Below are 14,158 nucleotides of genomic sequence, written 5' to 3'. Positions count from 1 at the left end.
TTCAAACTCTAAAGTCTACCCCTCCCCAAACCCCAACAAACATTCCACATGTACTCCCCTTAAGCCTAGAGTACTCATCTATCCTTCTTCAGCTAATTTTTTAAACCTAAGTTCAAGTACCAGGCATTTTAATTTGCTCCATTAATTTTAATCTTGTTAGTGCTGCCCCATTATTCCAATCTGTCAAGGTATATTTAACTTTGATTCTGTCATTGAGCAAACTAGCTGTCTTTCTCAGTTTTATGATTATCTTCAAATTTCATGAAATTTCTATATGTTTAGTCCAGACACTGAAAGAAATACAAATCCACTAACAGAGTCTTATGGCATAAAATAGAAAAAAAAATTTAAATTGAGCCTTGTACAATCATGAATTGGAAACCCTGGTGGTGTAGTGCTTAAGATCTAGGGCTGCTAACCAAAAGGTCAGCAGTTCAAATCCACCAGGTGCTCCCTGGAAACCCTATGGGGCAGTTCTACTCTATCCTCTAGGGTTGCTGTGAGTCAGAATTGACTCGATGGCAATGGGATTTTTGGGTTTATAGCCATGAATTAATTATTTAATTTAATCTTTGTACAATCTTGAGAAGTATGTACTTTTAGTCTCATTTTACAGGTGAAGAAACTGGAGCTCAGAGGGAATGACTAATTTTCTTAAGGCCAGATAGCTAGTACGTTGAGGACCCGCAATAACGAATTCTTTCATCTCACAGTTGTAAGCCAGTTTCACTATATTTGCAGTCTTCAGTTGACATGAATTCATTTGACTTAGGCTATTCCACTAACTACGCATGTCCAAAGGTAAGTTCACTAAAATAAAAAAAGTAAACTAATTTTTAGATAAAATGTGAAATAACTCATCAATTAAAAATGTACGTATACATTACAAAATAATTTATATGGGTATATGACAGACTAGTGCTAAGCACTAGTCATTCAAAAACTTGAAGTAAGAGTCATTGAATAGAGACCACTGTACTGGGGACAAAAGGTTTAGATTCATTTTACAGCTGTCACAGTTTCTGCATTCTTTACAAATGCGTATCTAATATTGAAAATCTCAAACTGCCTTAAGGCAGGCTCCAAGAATATTAAAGCTCCTGTTGACGTGACTCATAATAGCAAATATAGGCACTGGGGTGTTAAATTCACAGGGCAAGAAACAGACATGAGCATGTTCTTCAACTCTGCCCGCTTTCAGTGTAAATACTGAAACCAAAAGTCTTTCCACAAAGATTGTTTATATACTCTCTGGAGAAGACAAAACAGGTAATGGGGCTGCCAGACCCTCTTCCAAACCAGGAGAAAAGTAATTGAAGTCTTTCTGTAATTTGTGTGCAGCCTGCTTCTCTCATAGTAACTCAGTTACAAATAATTCCTTTGAAAAAGTATAACTCAAGTTAGAGACATTATGTTCCCTCTGTATGTGGAGAAAAGGATTTTCTATTTCCAATCCATACCCTCTAGAAGTACCTTTCTTTATTAATCTAAATAAGTGTATCAGTAACAACGACAGTATGTTCATAAAAATGTAAGAGCTGATTCAAATTCACCTCTCTTTTTCCAATATGTAAATTTATTTCTATTTTAAAAACTAGAGTGAGCACAAGGGTGGAGAGGAGATAAAAATCTGTCTCTTGAAAGCTAAAAGTTAAAAACAATTTCTACTAACAAAAGATAATAAAAAACAGTATATCTAATATGTGATCCAAGTAAACAAAATTTCCAGCTTCAAATGTTTTAGAAGCAGCTTTAACATCTCCTTTTTTTCCTTTTATCTGGTTCTTTAACACTACTTCAACCAAAAGATAGATATTTGCCATTTAAAATTTAATTTAATTTAATAGATCATGGTTCACATAATAGGCAATGGAATAAAAAGACCCAAAGTATTTTTTCCATGCTTTGTAGGAGGTTCACTAGACAGAAAAATTAAAAACAACTTTAAGATTATTTTCTAAATATCTCCTCAACGTGGCTGATTTTCAGTTTTACTTGATTATAGCTGTAATTCTGGAAGCTTATATGCAAAGTGCCGAACCTCAACATAAAAAAAAAAAAATTTACTTCTAAGTGTGACTGTAATTAAGATGATTAATTAATGATTAAGGTATATTGGTAATACAGACCCATACATTACCATGTTGAAATATCAAGAAACTGAATATGATACACATAATAATCACATAATACGTTGGTCTCTTTGGATTTTTACTTTTATAAAATGAGAAAGAGTTTTTTTCTTTGTGAACCTTATCTTGCTGTGATTAGTCCGGAAAATTAAAACAAAGTTTGTAGTCATCGTGTTTGTGTATTAAAAAACTGGTTTAGCAAGATGGATGACAAATCTATGTTAAAAATACAGTCCTAGCACGTCGTACACCTTACGTACCTGTAAAATCATAACAGGTATGCGTAAGGAGGTATTGCAAGGCTGAATAAATCAGTATTTACCTTGTGTTTTCACTGGATCTGATATCTGGCTTGGATCACTAATTCCATACGCATTAGCTGCCCTCACAAGGAAAAGGTAAATCGCATTAGGTTTGAGTCCTTTAATGGCAAATGTTTCTGTTTTCACGTTCTCTGCTACGGTCTGCCAGCTGCTACCAGATGCATGGCTAAGGAGAGATACACAAGTTAGAACGTGCTTATTTAATCTTAAAAAAAAAAAAAAAAGAAGAAGAAGAACACTTAGGAAAAATCATTTTCACTTTACCTGAAGGCTTCTATTATATAAGATGTTGGAGTTGCACCTGAATTCAAATTCGGTTGCCATGACAATGTTACTGTGTTTCTGCTGACATCTGTAACTTCAGGTTTTGAGGGGGCACTGGGGATTAAATTTGGGTCAGTGGGTCTTGGAGGCTGAACTGGAACTCCGAATTCTAACAAAGGAGAAAAAGATTAAAAAAAAAAAAAAGGTGTTTATACATATATAGCTAGCAAATACATATAGACAACATAACCACATATCTACTAAGCCATCAGGGCATCTAATCAATTTACCATAAGTAAACAATTACATTTTCAGCTTTATTTTAAGGTGAAATTTTTCTAATTTACCTTGAACTTCAATGTATGCACTCCATGTTGCTTCACCACTAGGGGTGGATGCAATGCAGGTATACCGACCAGTGTCACCCAGCTGAGGAGACAGATGGAAAATAAATATTTGGAACAATCAAGAGCTTACTGGGCTGGAAAAGCAATTAGAGGTTTGTATATGGTCCATGAATATGGAGAACTGCATTGAAATTCTCTAACCAGGAACTTCCTCTTAATTGAATATATTTCTATTGAATGTGAAGGAAAAAGCTACACGAAGATGGGAAAAAAATCTATATTGTTATCCTCATTGCATAATTAAAAAAGTAATACTGAACAGTATTAACATAATATTATCAGTATCAGGGGCAAATAAATAATTACTTGGGTAGATAATTATCTAAATTTGAAAGGATAATCTTTGCTAAATTATTATCTTTATATATAAGTCACATTATGATTTCATTGAATTTTAGCCAGTGACTCTGCTGTTCTATATTTTATCAGAGTTTTACCTATATGGATATCTGAGATAAACAGGCATTTATAGAAATTGGATAGGGATGAAAGGATTTCTTTTGAAAGTATTCATTCTTTTTTTCCTTTTAAGTTTTTTTTTTTAAACCTGTAACTTAAGGTTTATACTTATTAACTTTAAAATATATAAAGCCATAACCTAGTTGGAATGAACATTCTCCCTCTAAAGGCTAAATGCCAGAAAATAAACACAGGTCACAAACTCAACTTTAAATTCATCAACAGCGTAATAAACCCACATAGCCTCCAAAGATAGTAGCTCTACCTTCAAGTAATCTTAGATAAAACAATAATGTTATCATCTTGCTCTGACAACTGGAATAACAAAGTCACAGGATTTGTCACAAACAGCACAACATATTAACTTCCGTGGCACATTAAATCAACTGTTATCCTGATCCAAAACTCCAAAGGAGCCACCCACCACAGGCAATAAAGCCATGGAAATTTGTATTTATTGCTGTCAAGACTACTCTTTCATATGCTTCAGGAGCTTGTCTCATCTTGACCTAAAACGAAAAAGGAAAACAAAACAACAGTCCTGAAAGAACAGGTATGGGCTACGATGCCTTGGGAAGGTAAATCCCTAAATTGTTCCCACAAACCGATGGGCATTTTATCATTGAGTGGTCTGATTTGAAATGTACACTCAATGTGTACATTGTTTTATGCTTTTTGTTTGCAGGGATAGTATTCTGGAATTGCAAAATGCTGAACCAATGAGTCATAAGAGAAGTGTTTGAGTTCACTGAACATAAAATGGTACTGGAAATATTCTTTGAAAAATACTTTACGGAATGATTGCATCATACCACTACTTAAGGTATTCTTTCACAAATCCTCATCTACTTTCCTCAATTAATATGTCTTAGCAATCTTTTTTTTCCCTCCATATAAAACATTAAATTACTTGCAATGGGCTAAAGTAAAAGCATCTTAAACATACCCAGTGGAATACCTGAGAGAATAAAGTATCAAATAAAAAATATATTAATACTGTTATTTAGCATTTCATTAATTCTAAAACCTGAGATTGCAACACTAGTTGCTAGAGGCAAAAACAAAGTGGAACAAAACGGGAAGCCCTAGGTGTCATTTCAAGTTACCTTAGCATATCGGATCTGCAGCACGCCAGTCTCCAGTTGTTTGATTCGAGAATCCTGGGTTGAAACAAGGACTCCATCCTTTCTCCACAGAATCGTGGGCACTGGACTGCCTGTGGCCACACAGCTGAGGACTAAAGTGCCATCCACTGCTACAGTCTGATTCACAGGACCTTGTCGAATGACTGGGGGAGGCCGGTCTGCAATCACTGCCAGAAGAAACAACAGGAAATAGATTTCTGCAACTGGAAGCAATTTTCTAATCAGCCAAGCAACAGCAGTTGCTCTAGGCTTTGAAACAAACTAAAGATAATTAAACAAGTAATTAAAGTAGGAGACATGCATTATTCAGAACGCATTTATGTGATGTACTGATTCAGAATGTTAAAATGAGATACAGTGCACTTTTCAAATGATCAACTACCAAATGGGCCTGCTACAGCGTCAAGGAACCTGTTTAATTTAAGAGCTGAGGGACTAAGTAAGGGTTGTGGGCTATGAAGTAGATGTGTAGTTGTGAGAAGTAGAATGCTTAATTTTTTAAACTTTTACATATGGAAAAAAAAAAGAAATAAAACCAAAAACCCATTTATCCCAAGGAAACATATGAGGCACATTTTAACAAATGAACAAAATGCAACTTGGTATTTTGCAACTATCTTGTGTCCAGCAGACAAAATGATGGCACCATCCCAGCATGACTGACAATTTGAAGGCACTCTGGACTTTCATAATTTACAAATCAACATGATCAAGTTCCCTATTTCTTTTTACCTTGGAATTCTTTCTACGAAAAGACACATAGCTGGGCGTTACCCAACCCTAATGAATTCAGCCTGTCCTACTGTGGTAGTTTGTACATTACTAATCTTGTGTGAAAGCAACACCAGCGGTATTTCACATACCAGCAAGGTTACTTACCCACGGTAGACAAGTTTTAGAGGAGTTTCTAGACTAGGACAGATTAGGAAGAAAGGCCTATTATCTACTTCCAAAAATTTGCCATGGAAAACCCTATGGATCTCAACAGAATATTCTCAGATATAGTGCTGGAAGGTAGCCACAACAGTGAACTCAAACATACCAGTGATCAGGAAGATGGCACATGACTGCATACCATTTCCTTCTGTTATACATAAGGTCCCCACGAGTCAGAGCCAACTCACAGTAACTAACAACAAAAACACTGAATTCAGAGAAACCTGAAAATTGGCCAAATTCATTGCTGGTAGACTGATCCAAAGAGACAACTCAAGTTGATGTTTTAACTTGGTAAATATTGTACTCCCATATTGAAATTAACAGGAATGGGGAAAGCACACTGCTAAATTTTTTGCCTTAAATAATGGTTTTAATATACTATTGGAGATAACCATATTTTTACACAAGTAACACTCACTTTCTACATTTGTTTGGCAACTGTGCCCGTCCATGAGGTATTTTTGCAAGCACTGCTATGCAAATTCTTTTTACACATTGCTGTAAAAGAATTAGCATAGTGGGCTTATGAAAATACTTCAGGCGGAGAGGGCGCAGTTGGCAAACACACATAAAAGGTGCATATGATTTGTGTTAAAATACAGTAATAAAGTCATTTTTATTACATATAAATAAGATAATTATTATATGTAGAACCTAAAACCTAATAACTATTCATAAAAATAAAGTCGTTAATATATAGAAAAATGTAAAACTCAGTGGAACTAGAATAATTTCTGCATTAGAGATTCCCATTTCCTGATCCGTGCATTTCATGTGAAACTCCATAGATGTTTTTTTTTTAATGAATAAAAAGAAAACTGTTCTTTAATGATTAAGCTTTAAAACTCTGGGTATTAAAGGAAAAAGAAAGACACACACATATATATATGTATGAAGATTCTAAGCAGTCACCTGATTAAAGACAACTGGTTGCCATAGTAACTAAATTTTGGGAGCAACAATTCACAAGACAGGATGTGTCATGTTCAAACGTTTTATGCACCAAAGGTTTCACAATCTGGAGTCACACTTCAATTTGTTTCACATTTATCATGTAATAATTATTACTTCTGTGCATTCAATCTCAGAAAAACAGGACAGCAAAGAAGTAAAATCACTAAGTGTGCATTTTCAGTCTATCCTTCCAATTTTCTTCCATGCCTTGGTTACTAGTGCGAAATCTGCTAATACGAGGGGGCATATTAGAAGGTTGGAGTTTGAAACTTGGCAGAAGTGTTTCTGATACCCCATGGTTGAAAAATATAAGCCAGTAATTCTTTGCTTCGGTTTCTTTCTCTCTCTTTTTTTAATCTTCTCTACATTATCTTTTGAGATTGGCTAAAATCAAATTACAGGGCATTCCTGTTAAGTATGATAAAAAAATATTTTATCACATTGGGATTTTTACAAAGGACTTTACCATCCGTGTTTCCTTGATTAAAAGAATGAATGAATATTTATCTCCAGATATTAATTAAATTAGTAACAGCGTGCCTTTCTCTAAGTAATTATAATTAAATCCACTCTATAACTGAGTGGTTTACATTTGGCAGTCTTATTAGATTTAAAACAATTCACTATCTGAGGATTTCTTCAATTTTCTATGCATTTACAGGTCTTCGATATTTGCATCATATTTAGCATTAACTCTCTCCTTCTCGCCCCAGCCCCATTTGTTCATGCTCTTTTCTCTGTCGTTTATTTCTATGATTTATGCTGGTGATTAACAAAAATAAAGCAAGAAAAGAGAAGGGTTGGTTATCAGCTCTCCATCTGCCATGTGTCTTGGGTAAGTTCCTTAAATTCTCTAAGCCTCAGTTTTTTCATCTGTAAAATTAGAAAAATAACACTTGTTCTAACTAGCTCAGGGGATTGTTAGGAAGATTTTAAATGGAGTAATAGTTATAAAAGTGCTTTGCTAACCGCAAAGAAGAAGACATACATAAGTTCTGTGATATATCACCATTTGTCCTTAAAAAAAAAAAAAAAAAACTAATATGTAAACCAGAGTTTAAAAATTTATCAAAAAGAACAAAAAAAAAACCACCAAACCTCTTGCCGTTGAGTCAATTCTGACTAAGAGTTCATTAAACAATTTCATACGTTTAGGTAGACATAATAAAACATTCCGGTGTTATCTTGGTTTAGAATAAAATACTGAGGAAATGTTTAAACTCACATACACTAAAGAATCTAGTATATTTATGACTCAAACCTAAATTTAGGTTCTAGTGGAATTATTAGACTGAATTATCAGATAATAAAATTTAAAGAGTAACAGGCAGAAATACAGTTTAATATAATATGTAAGCACGAGAGTTTTAGAGTCAGAGAGCCTTAGTGCTTTAATGGAAAGGTTCCATTTCTGCATTGCCCAATACAATAGCTACATGTGGCTACTAAGCACTTGAAGAATGGATAGTGTAACAGAGAAATTGGGTGCGTAGTTTATTTATTTTTAAGTAATTTAAATTCAGGTTTAAATAGCCACATGTGGCAAATGGCTACTATAATAGAGAGCACAGACTCATGTTTTAATTCTTGGTTCTGCTCTTCTTAACTATGTGATTTGGGCACACTTTTTCATCACTCTTTGCCTCAGTTTCCTCATCTGTAAAATGAGATATTGTTGTCAGATTTTTGTAAAAAGTTGATGTGTAAAAAGTTCTTACATAGTTGTCTGGCACAAAATAAGCATTAAATAACTGTAGCTTATTATTAATAAGTAACAGTATACCGCTAGTACTGGTGGAGTGGTGGTGGCATAAATAATAACTACGGCTGCATATACCATTGACTGGCAAAAAAAGAACAAAGCTGCCTTGGAACAATTAGAGCCAGAATGCTGCTTAGAAGGTAGGATCGCGAGACTTTGTCCCACATACTTCAGACATGGGATCAAGAGGGACCAAGTCACCAGAGGAAGACATTATCCTTGGTAAAGTAGAGGGTCAGCGAAAAAGAGGAAGACCCTCAATGAGATGGACTGACAAAGTTGCTGCAACAATGGGCTCAAACATTATGATTGTGAGGATAGTTCAGGACTAGGCAGTGTTTCATTCTCTTGTATACAGGATCACTGGAAGTCGGAACTGACTCAAGGGCACCTAACAACAACAGTTGGATTTAAGAAAGTTTACCTATCTTTTCCCCACAGTCAATGAAAGATCTAAAAGCCTAAAAATAAGAGGGTATATCATCAGAATGTAATATTTTATCATCTCAAAAATAACCATCAGGAAGATTATGTTAATTCATACAAATATATTTATAAATCAATTTTAAGTAAAAAAAAAGAACAAAAAACAGCATATACATACTGATTCAAGTACAAAAAACTCACATTTATAAACTGACTAACATCAAAATTATATATCATAATGGTCAACAGTTTACAAAGTGCTATTAAACACCACATCTCACAAACTAATGAATTGGGCTGGTAAAAACTTATTATCTTATTTTAGGAATAAAACCAAAACCAAATTAAAGCTGTTGCTGTCCAGTGGATTCCAACTCATAGCAACCCCACAGCACAGAGTAGAACTGCCCCGCAGGGTTTCCATGGAGCAGCTTGTGGATTTGAACTGCTGACCTTTTGGTTAGCAGCCCAGCTCTTAACCACTATGCCACCAGGGCTCCATTTTAGGAATAAGGAAACTGAAATTTGAAAGTTTAAGTGATTTGTCCATATCAAACACTACTGGCAAACCCTCCTTTTCCATCTCGAAGTTAACACTGTTTCCGCTATTACCAACTTTTGAGAGATGAATACAAGTAATTTTAAATTTTATATATAACTTAATAATCATTGGAGCCCTGGCGGCCCTTTTGCCTTTGTTCTCTGAGCAAACAATAAAGAAGGTAGTGGAACTAAAGTCAGATAGTATCCAGAAAGTACTGTCTTCTAGCCATCCTGTTAACCAGACCTGGTAATGTATAAAGGTTGATATTGCCAGCACTCATAATTATAGTTTTACCTATAAAGAGTGAATTCATAGTTGTAAGTTTTTTGCACAATGTCAACGGACTTCAAGATAAAGAAAAAAAATTAAAAGCAAGTGCCATGACAACAAACACAAATTAACCTAAATCTCCCCAAGATACTGTGAGATAAAACAGTGCATTTAGTGGTGTGAGTGAAATGGTTATTAGTGACAAATCCTAAATTCACAAATTTTGGAGATTTTTCAGTAAAAGTTGCTATAAATGATTTAGTCTCATAAATACAAACAATTCATGATAATGCCGTGTGAAGTGGCACCTATAAAGCTTTGTTTTCAATGATTAATTAATGGAAATAAATGACACTTGAAAATGTTTTAGTATAGTTTTCTATGGTCTTTTTTTCATGTATACCTACATACAAGTTGATTTGCAAAGTTACAATTATAAATATATGTGTAATTTATGTTCTATTTTTTTCTATATACGTCCACTCCTCACTTATCGACATAATTAGGTTCCAAAGACCAGATTGTTACACGAAAATTGGCATTATGCAAAATGGAAGATGAACACATCAGATCACAAAATGGAGGATGACTACATCATTACATAACTGCCAAATCACATCCTTACATAACAACACTTTTGGTCATTTTAACTTATTGGAGACAGTAAGCATATACGTGGAAACCCTGGTGGCATAGTGGTTAAGTGCTACAGCTGCTAACCAAAGTGTCAGCAGTTCAAATCTGCCAGGCGCTCCTTGGAAGCTCTATGGGGCAGTTCTACTCTGTCCTATAGGGTCGTTACGAGTCGGAATTGGCTCGACAGCACTGGGTTTGGCTTGGTTTTTGGAAGCATATATGTATCACAGACAGTGGTAAGAGTTCTGGGTTTTGAGTTCTAATTCTGATCCCACCAAGAGTTATTCATTCCTTTGTTCCTTTTTTCATCCATTCTTTCAATGAATACCTATTAACCACTTAACCATGTCTCAGACCACTGGTGGATAGTGAGTAAATATCTAAATTTACTAGACGGGCATGGGCTCTGCTCTCAAGTATAGGATGCAATCTGTGCTTGCGTGTGTGCACGTGCACGTGTGTGTGTGTGTGTGTGTGTAGGAGCATAGAACCCATATTTGGGAGGCTAGGCAATACTTCCTGAGAGGTATGAAATGTCAAGTGAGTAGAAGCTCATGTGCAAGTCTTCAGACATATTAAAAGCAAGAACAATTTAATTTTGGGCATGTGAGCAACAAATTACTGATGGGTTCTGATCATGAATTGCAAACCGCATTAGGTATATAAACTTTATCTTGTGCACAATGGGGAAAAAAAATGTTTTAAAAAGTTTCCTTCAGAATTTTTTTGAAAACCTCAGCCAACATTTTTTTTTAAGCAGAGAAATATGAAATGCTTTCTTCCTGAAGTTAGGACCAAAAAAAAAAAAAGTCCACTACCACCAATTTTACTCACTACATTGGCGACTTTAGATAATGCAGGACAAGTACAAGAAATGGAAGGTATAAATATTGGAATAAGAAGTAAAACTGGCTATGTTTGCTGTTGAAACATTTTCTAAATAGAAATTTCAAAACAATTTACCTACAAACTCTTAGGAAAAATTAGTAGATTTTGCAAAGTTGTTGGATATGAGGCAATATACGTAACTCAATTGTACTTCTAGATATTTTTTCTCAAACAATTCAACTAAAATTTTATTTTAAATAACATAAAACCCAGTGCCCTCAAGTCGATTCCGACTCATAGTGACCCTTTGGTTAGCAGCCGTAGCACTTAACCACTATGCCACGGAGGTTTAAATAACATATATAGTCATATTAAAAATTATAAAACATGTTACAGTAAGTTAATCAAAAGATGCGCAAGACCTCTTCTCTGAAAACTATAAAACATTGGAGAGATTAAAGAAGATCTAAACCAATTGAGGAACACATTTGTGATCTATACCATATCCTCGAATGGAGAGTCACAGATTTTTAAGTTGCTAGTGCTCGGCTGCTAACCAAATGGTCGGCAGTTTGAATCCACCAGCTGCTCCTTGGAAACCATAAGGAGCCGTTCTACTCTGTCTTATAGGGTCGCTAAGAGTTGGAATTGTCTTGACAGCCATGGGTTTGGTTTTTTTGGGTTCATTTCTCTTTAAATTGTTCAACAATTTAAATGGAATCAAAATAAAAACCTCAGATGTTTGTTGTTTGCTTTGGTTGTGTGTATGTGCACGCACATCCTCAAGTACACTTGTATAGAAATTGACAAGTTGATTTTAAAATTTATAGGGGAATGCAGAGGCCCTCTAAGGAGCCAACTGAGAAGAAGAAAAACAACTGAGTCAACTGAGAAGTCAGCTGAGGAGAAGAAAAACAAAGTTGAAGACTCACACTACTGGTTTATAGTACTATAAGCCATGATAAAGATCACACGTACTCCTAAACAGGTGTCTTGGTGGCGCAAATGGTTCGTGCTCAACTAGTAACCTAAAGATCAGCAGTTCAAACCCACCCAGACGTGCTGTGAAAGAGAACCCTGCTGATCTGCTTCCGCAAAGATTACAGCCAAGAAAACCCTATAGGGCAGTTCTACTCTGTAAAACACTGGGTCCACTCAACTCGACAGCAGTGGTTTTTTTTTGTTTGTTTGTTTGCTTTTTTGGGGGTACTCATAAACAGACCAATAGAACAGACTATAAAGAGTAGAAGTATGCTGCAGTTCAATGGGGGCAAGGAGAGTCTTTTCAGTAAATGCTGCCAGGGCAATTTGTATCTATATGGGAAAAAAAAGAAAAGAAATCTTGACTCCTATTTCATACCATACAAAAATATTAATTCAAAATGGATGAAAAATTTCAATCTGAAAGGTAAAAACAATAAAGTGTGTAGAAAAAGACAGAGGAGAATAACTTCACGACCTCAAGGAAGTTCTGAAGCAGAAAACTAAAAGCACTAATCAGGAAAGAAAAATAATAAATTGGTCATCATTAAAATTAATAACTTCATCTTTAAAACATCATAAAGAAAATGACTGGGAAGAAGTACTTGCAATATATATATCCGACCAAGATTAGTATCTTTAATATATTTTTAAAAATGACAAAGAAGGGGAATGAACATCTATGCCCACCCAAAAAACTCATGGCTGTCAAGTCGATTCCAACTCATCAGAGTAAAACTGCCCCATAGGGTTTCCAAGGAGCAGCTGGTGGATTTGAACTGCCAACCTTTTGGTTAGAAGCTGAGCTCTTAACCACTGTGCCACCAGGGCTCTATACATCCACCAAAAGTTAGGCCAAAATAATTGAGTACACATATCTACTGACAGATACGTACAGGTATATTCACTTTATCCATAAAAGCCCCCAACTGAGAACATTACATCAATAGGAGAGTGGATAAATAAATTGTAGGCTACTTACACAATGGAATATTACACAGCAATAAATGAAACACTACACAATAGTACTACTGCTGATATATACAAAAACACAGATGAATTTTACAGATATTATTTTAAGCAAAACAAGTCATATACAAAAGATTATATAATGTATGATTTCATTTTTCTGACTTTCAAGAACAGGCAAAACTAATCAATGGTGATGAACGCCTGAAGAGTGATTACTTCTGGCAGGAAGAGCCTTATCACTACAAAGGGGAGCATGCGAACCTTCGGTGGTCTGGAGACGTTCCCAGACCTTGATCGGGGATCATTGCTACATGAATAAATGCATCAAGTTGTTTTAGTTTACTCTACATATCTTACAGTATTACTTTATACTTTGCTTTACTAAACGGGAAAAAAGAGGGTTCTAGAGGAAAAAAAATCATTCCAGCAATGGTATGGAGATGTAATTACGGGGGAGACAAGACATAGGGGAAGAAATAGTAGGTACAGTTTCAGACTATAGATGACAAGGACTGGGAGTTGTAACGGAGATGAAGACAACTTGATGGATTCAGAAGGAGGCTGAATGGATACACAGATGAGAAGGAGTGAGGAACCAAAGATGACTATGGTTTCTGATTAAGGAAGCAACTGCTATTATATTGAATATTAAATTGTTAAACCTGAAGAAAAAAAGAAAATAAATCAAGCTGACTCAATTCCTAAAGCTATCCTCTTTTCCTGTTTCTATTCTTTTATTCCAGTTCTATCACTCTCCTTGAGAGAAGCATGTTCTTCTACATTTTGTAACTGAGATTGAAAAAATAGTCTGATCACGCCAATAAATTTGTTTTTAGAAGAGACAGGCCCCTTATCACTATTATGATTTTAGTTCTATTCTTAATTTGAAAGGCTACTTGTTTGTGTGTGTGTGTGTGATATGTGTGTGTATGTGTGCATGGTGTGTGTGTGTCAGTGCAGGGGAGTGGGTCTGTGTATGGGGTGTGTGTATGTTAGTGTAGGGAGTGGGTCTGTGTATGGGGTGTGTGTGTGTTAGTGTAGGGGAGTGGGTCTGTGTGTGGTACGTGTGTATGTGTGCGGGGTGTGTGTGTTAGCGTAGGGGAGTGGGTATGATGT

The 14,158-nt window shown here is 35.3% G+C and overlaps 1 protein-coding gene across 1 annotated transcript in view; it reads right to left on the bottom strand.

Moving 5' to 3' along the window:
• The window catches only part of ROBO1 (roundabout guidance receptor 1), a 434,889-nt gene that overhangs the window by 73,026 nt on the left and 347,705 nt on the right, over positions 1-14,158 (bottom strand). The window contains exons 10-13 of the mRNA XM_003410186.4: positions 4,692-4,897; positions 3,067-3,148; positions 2,720-2,888; positions 2,455-2,621 (exon numbers count right to left, since the gene is read on the bottom strand). Coding sequence (XP_003410234.1) covers positions 2,455-2,621; positions 2,720-2,888; positions 3,067-3,148; positions 4,692-4,897 — 624 coding nt within the window. The remainder of the gene's footprint in view (positions 1-2,454; positions 2,622-2,719; positions 2,889-3,066; positions 3,149-4,691; positions 4,898-14,158) is intronic.

The sequence above is a fragment of the Loxodonta africana genome, chromosome 20 (assembly GCF_030014295.1).
Source record: "Loxodonta africana isolate mLoxAfr1 chromosome 20, mLoxAfr1.hap2, whole genome shotgun sequence".
Lineage (NCBI taxonomy): Eukaryota > Metazoa > Chordata > Mammalia > Proboscidea > Elephantidae > Loxodonta > Loxodonta africana.
The sequence above is the reverse complement of the archived record's forward strand: the minus strand, read 5'-3'. Positions and strand labels throughout refer to the sequence as shown.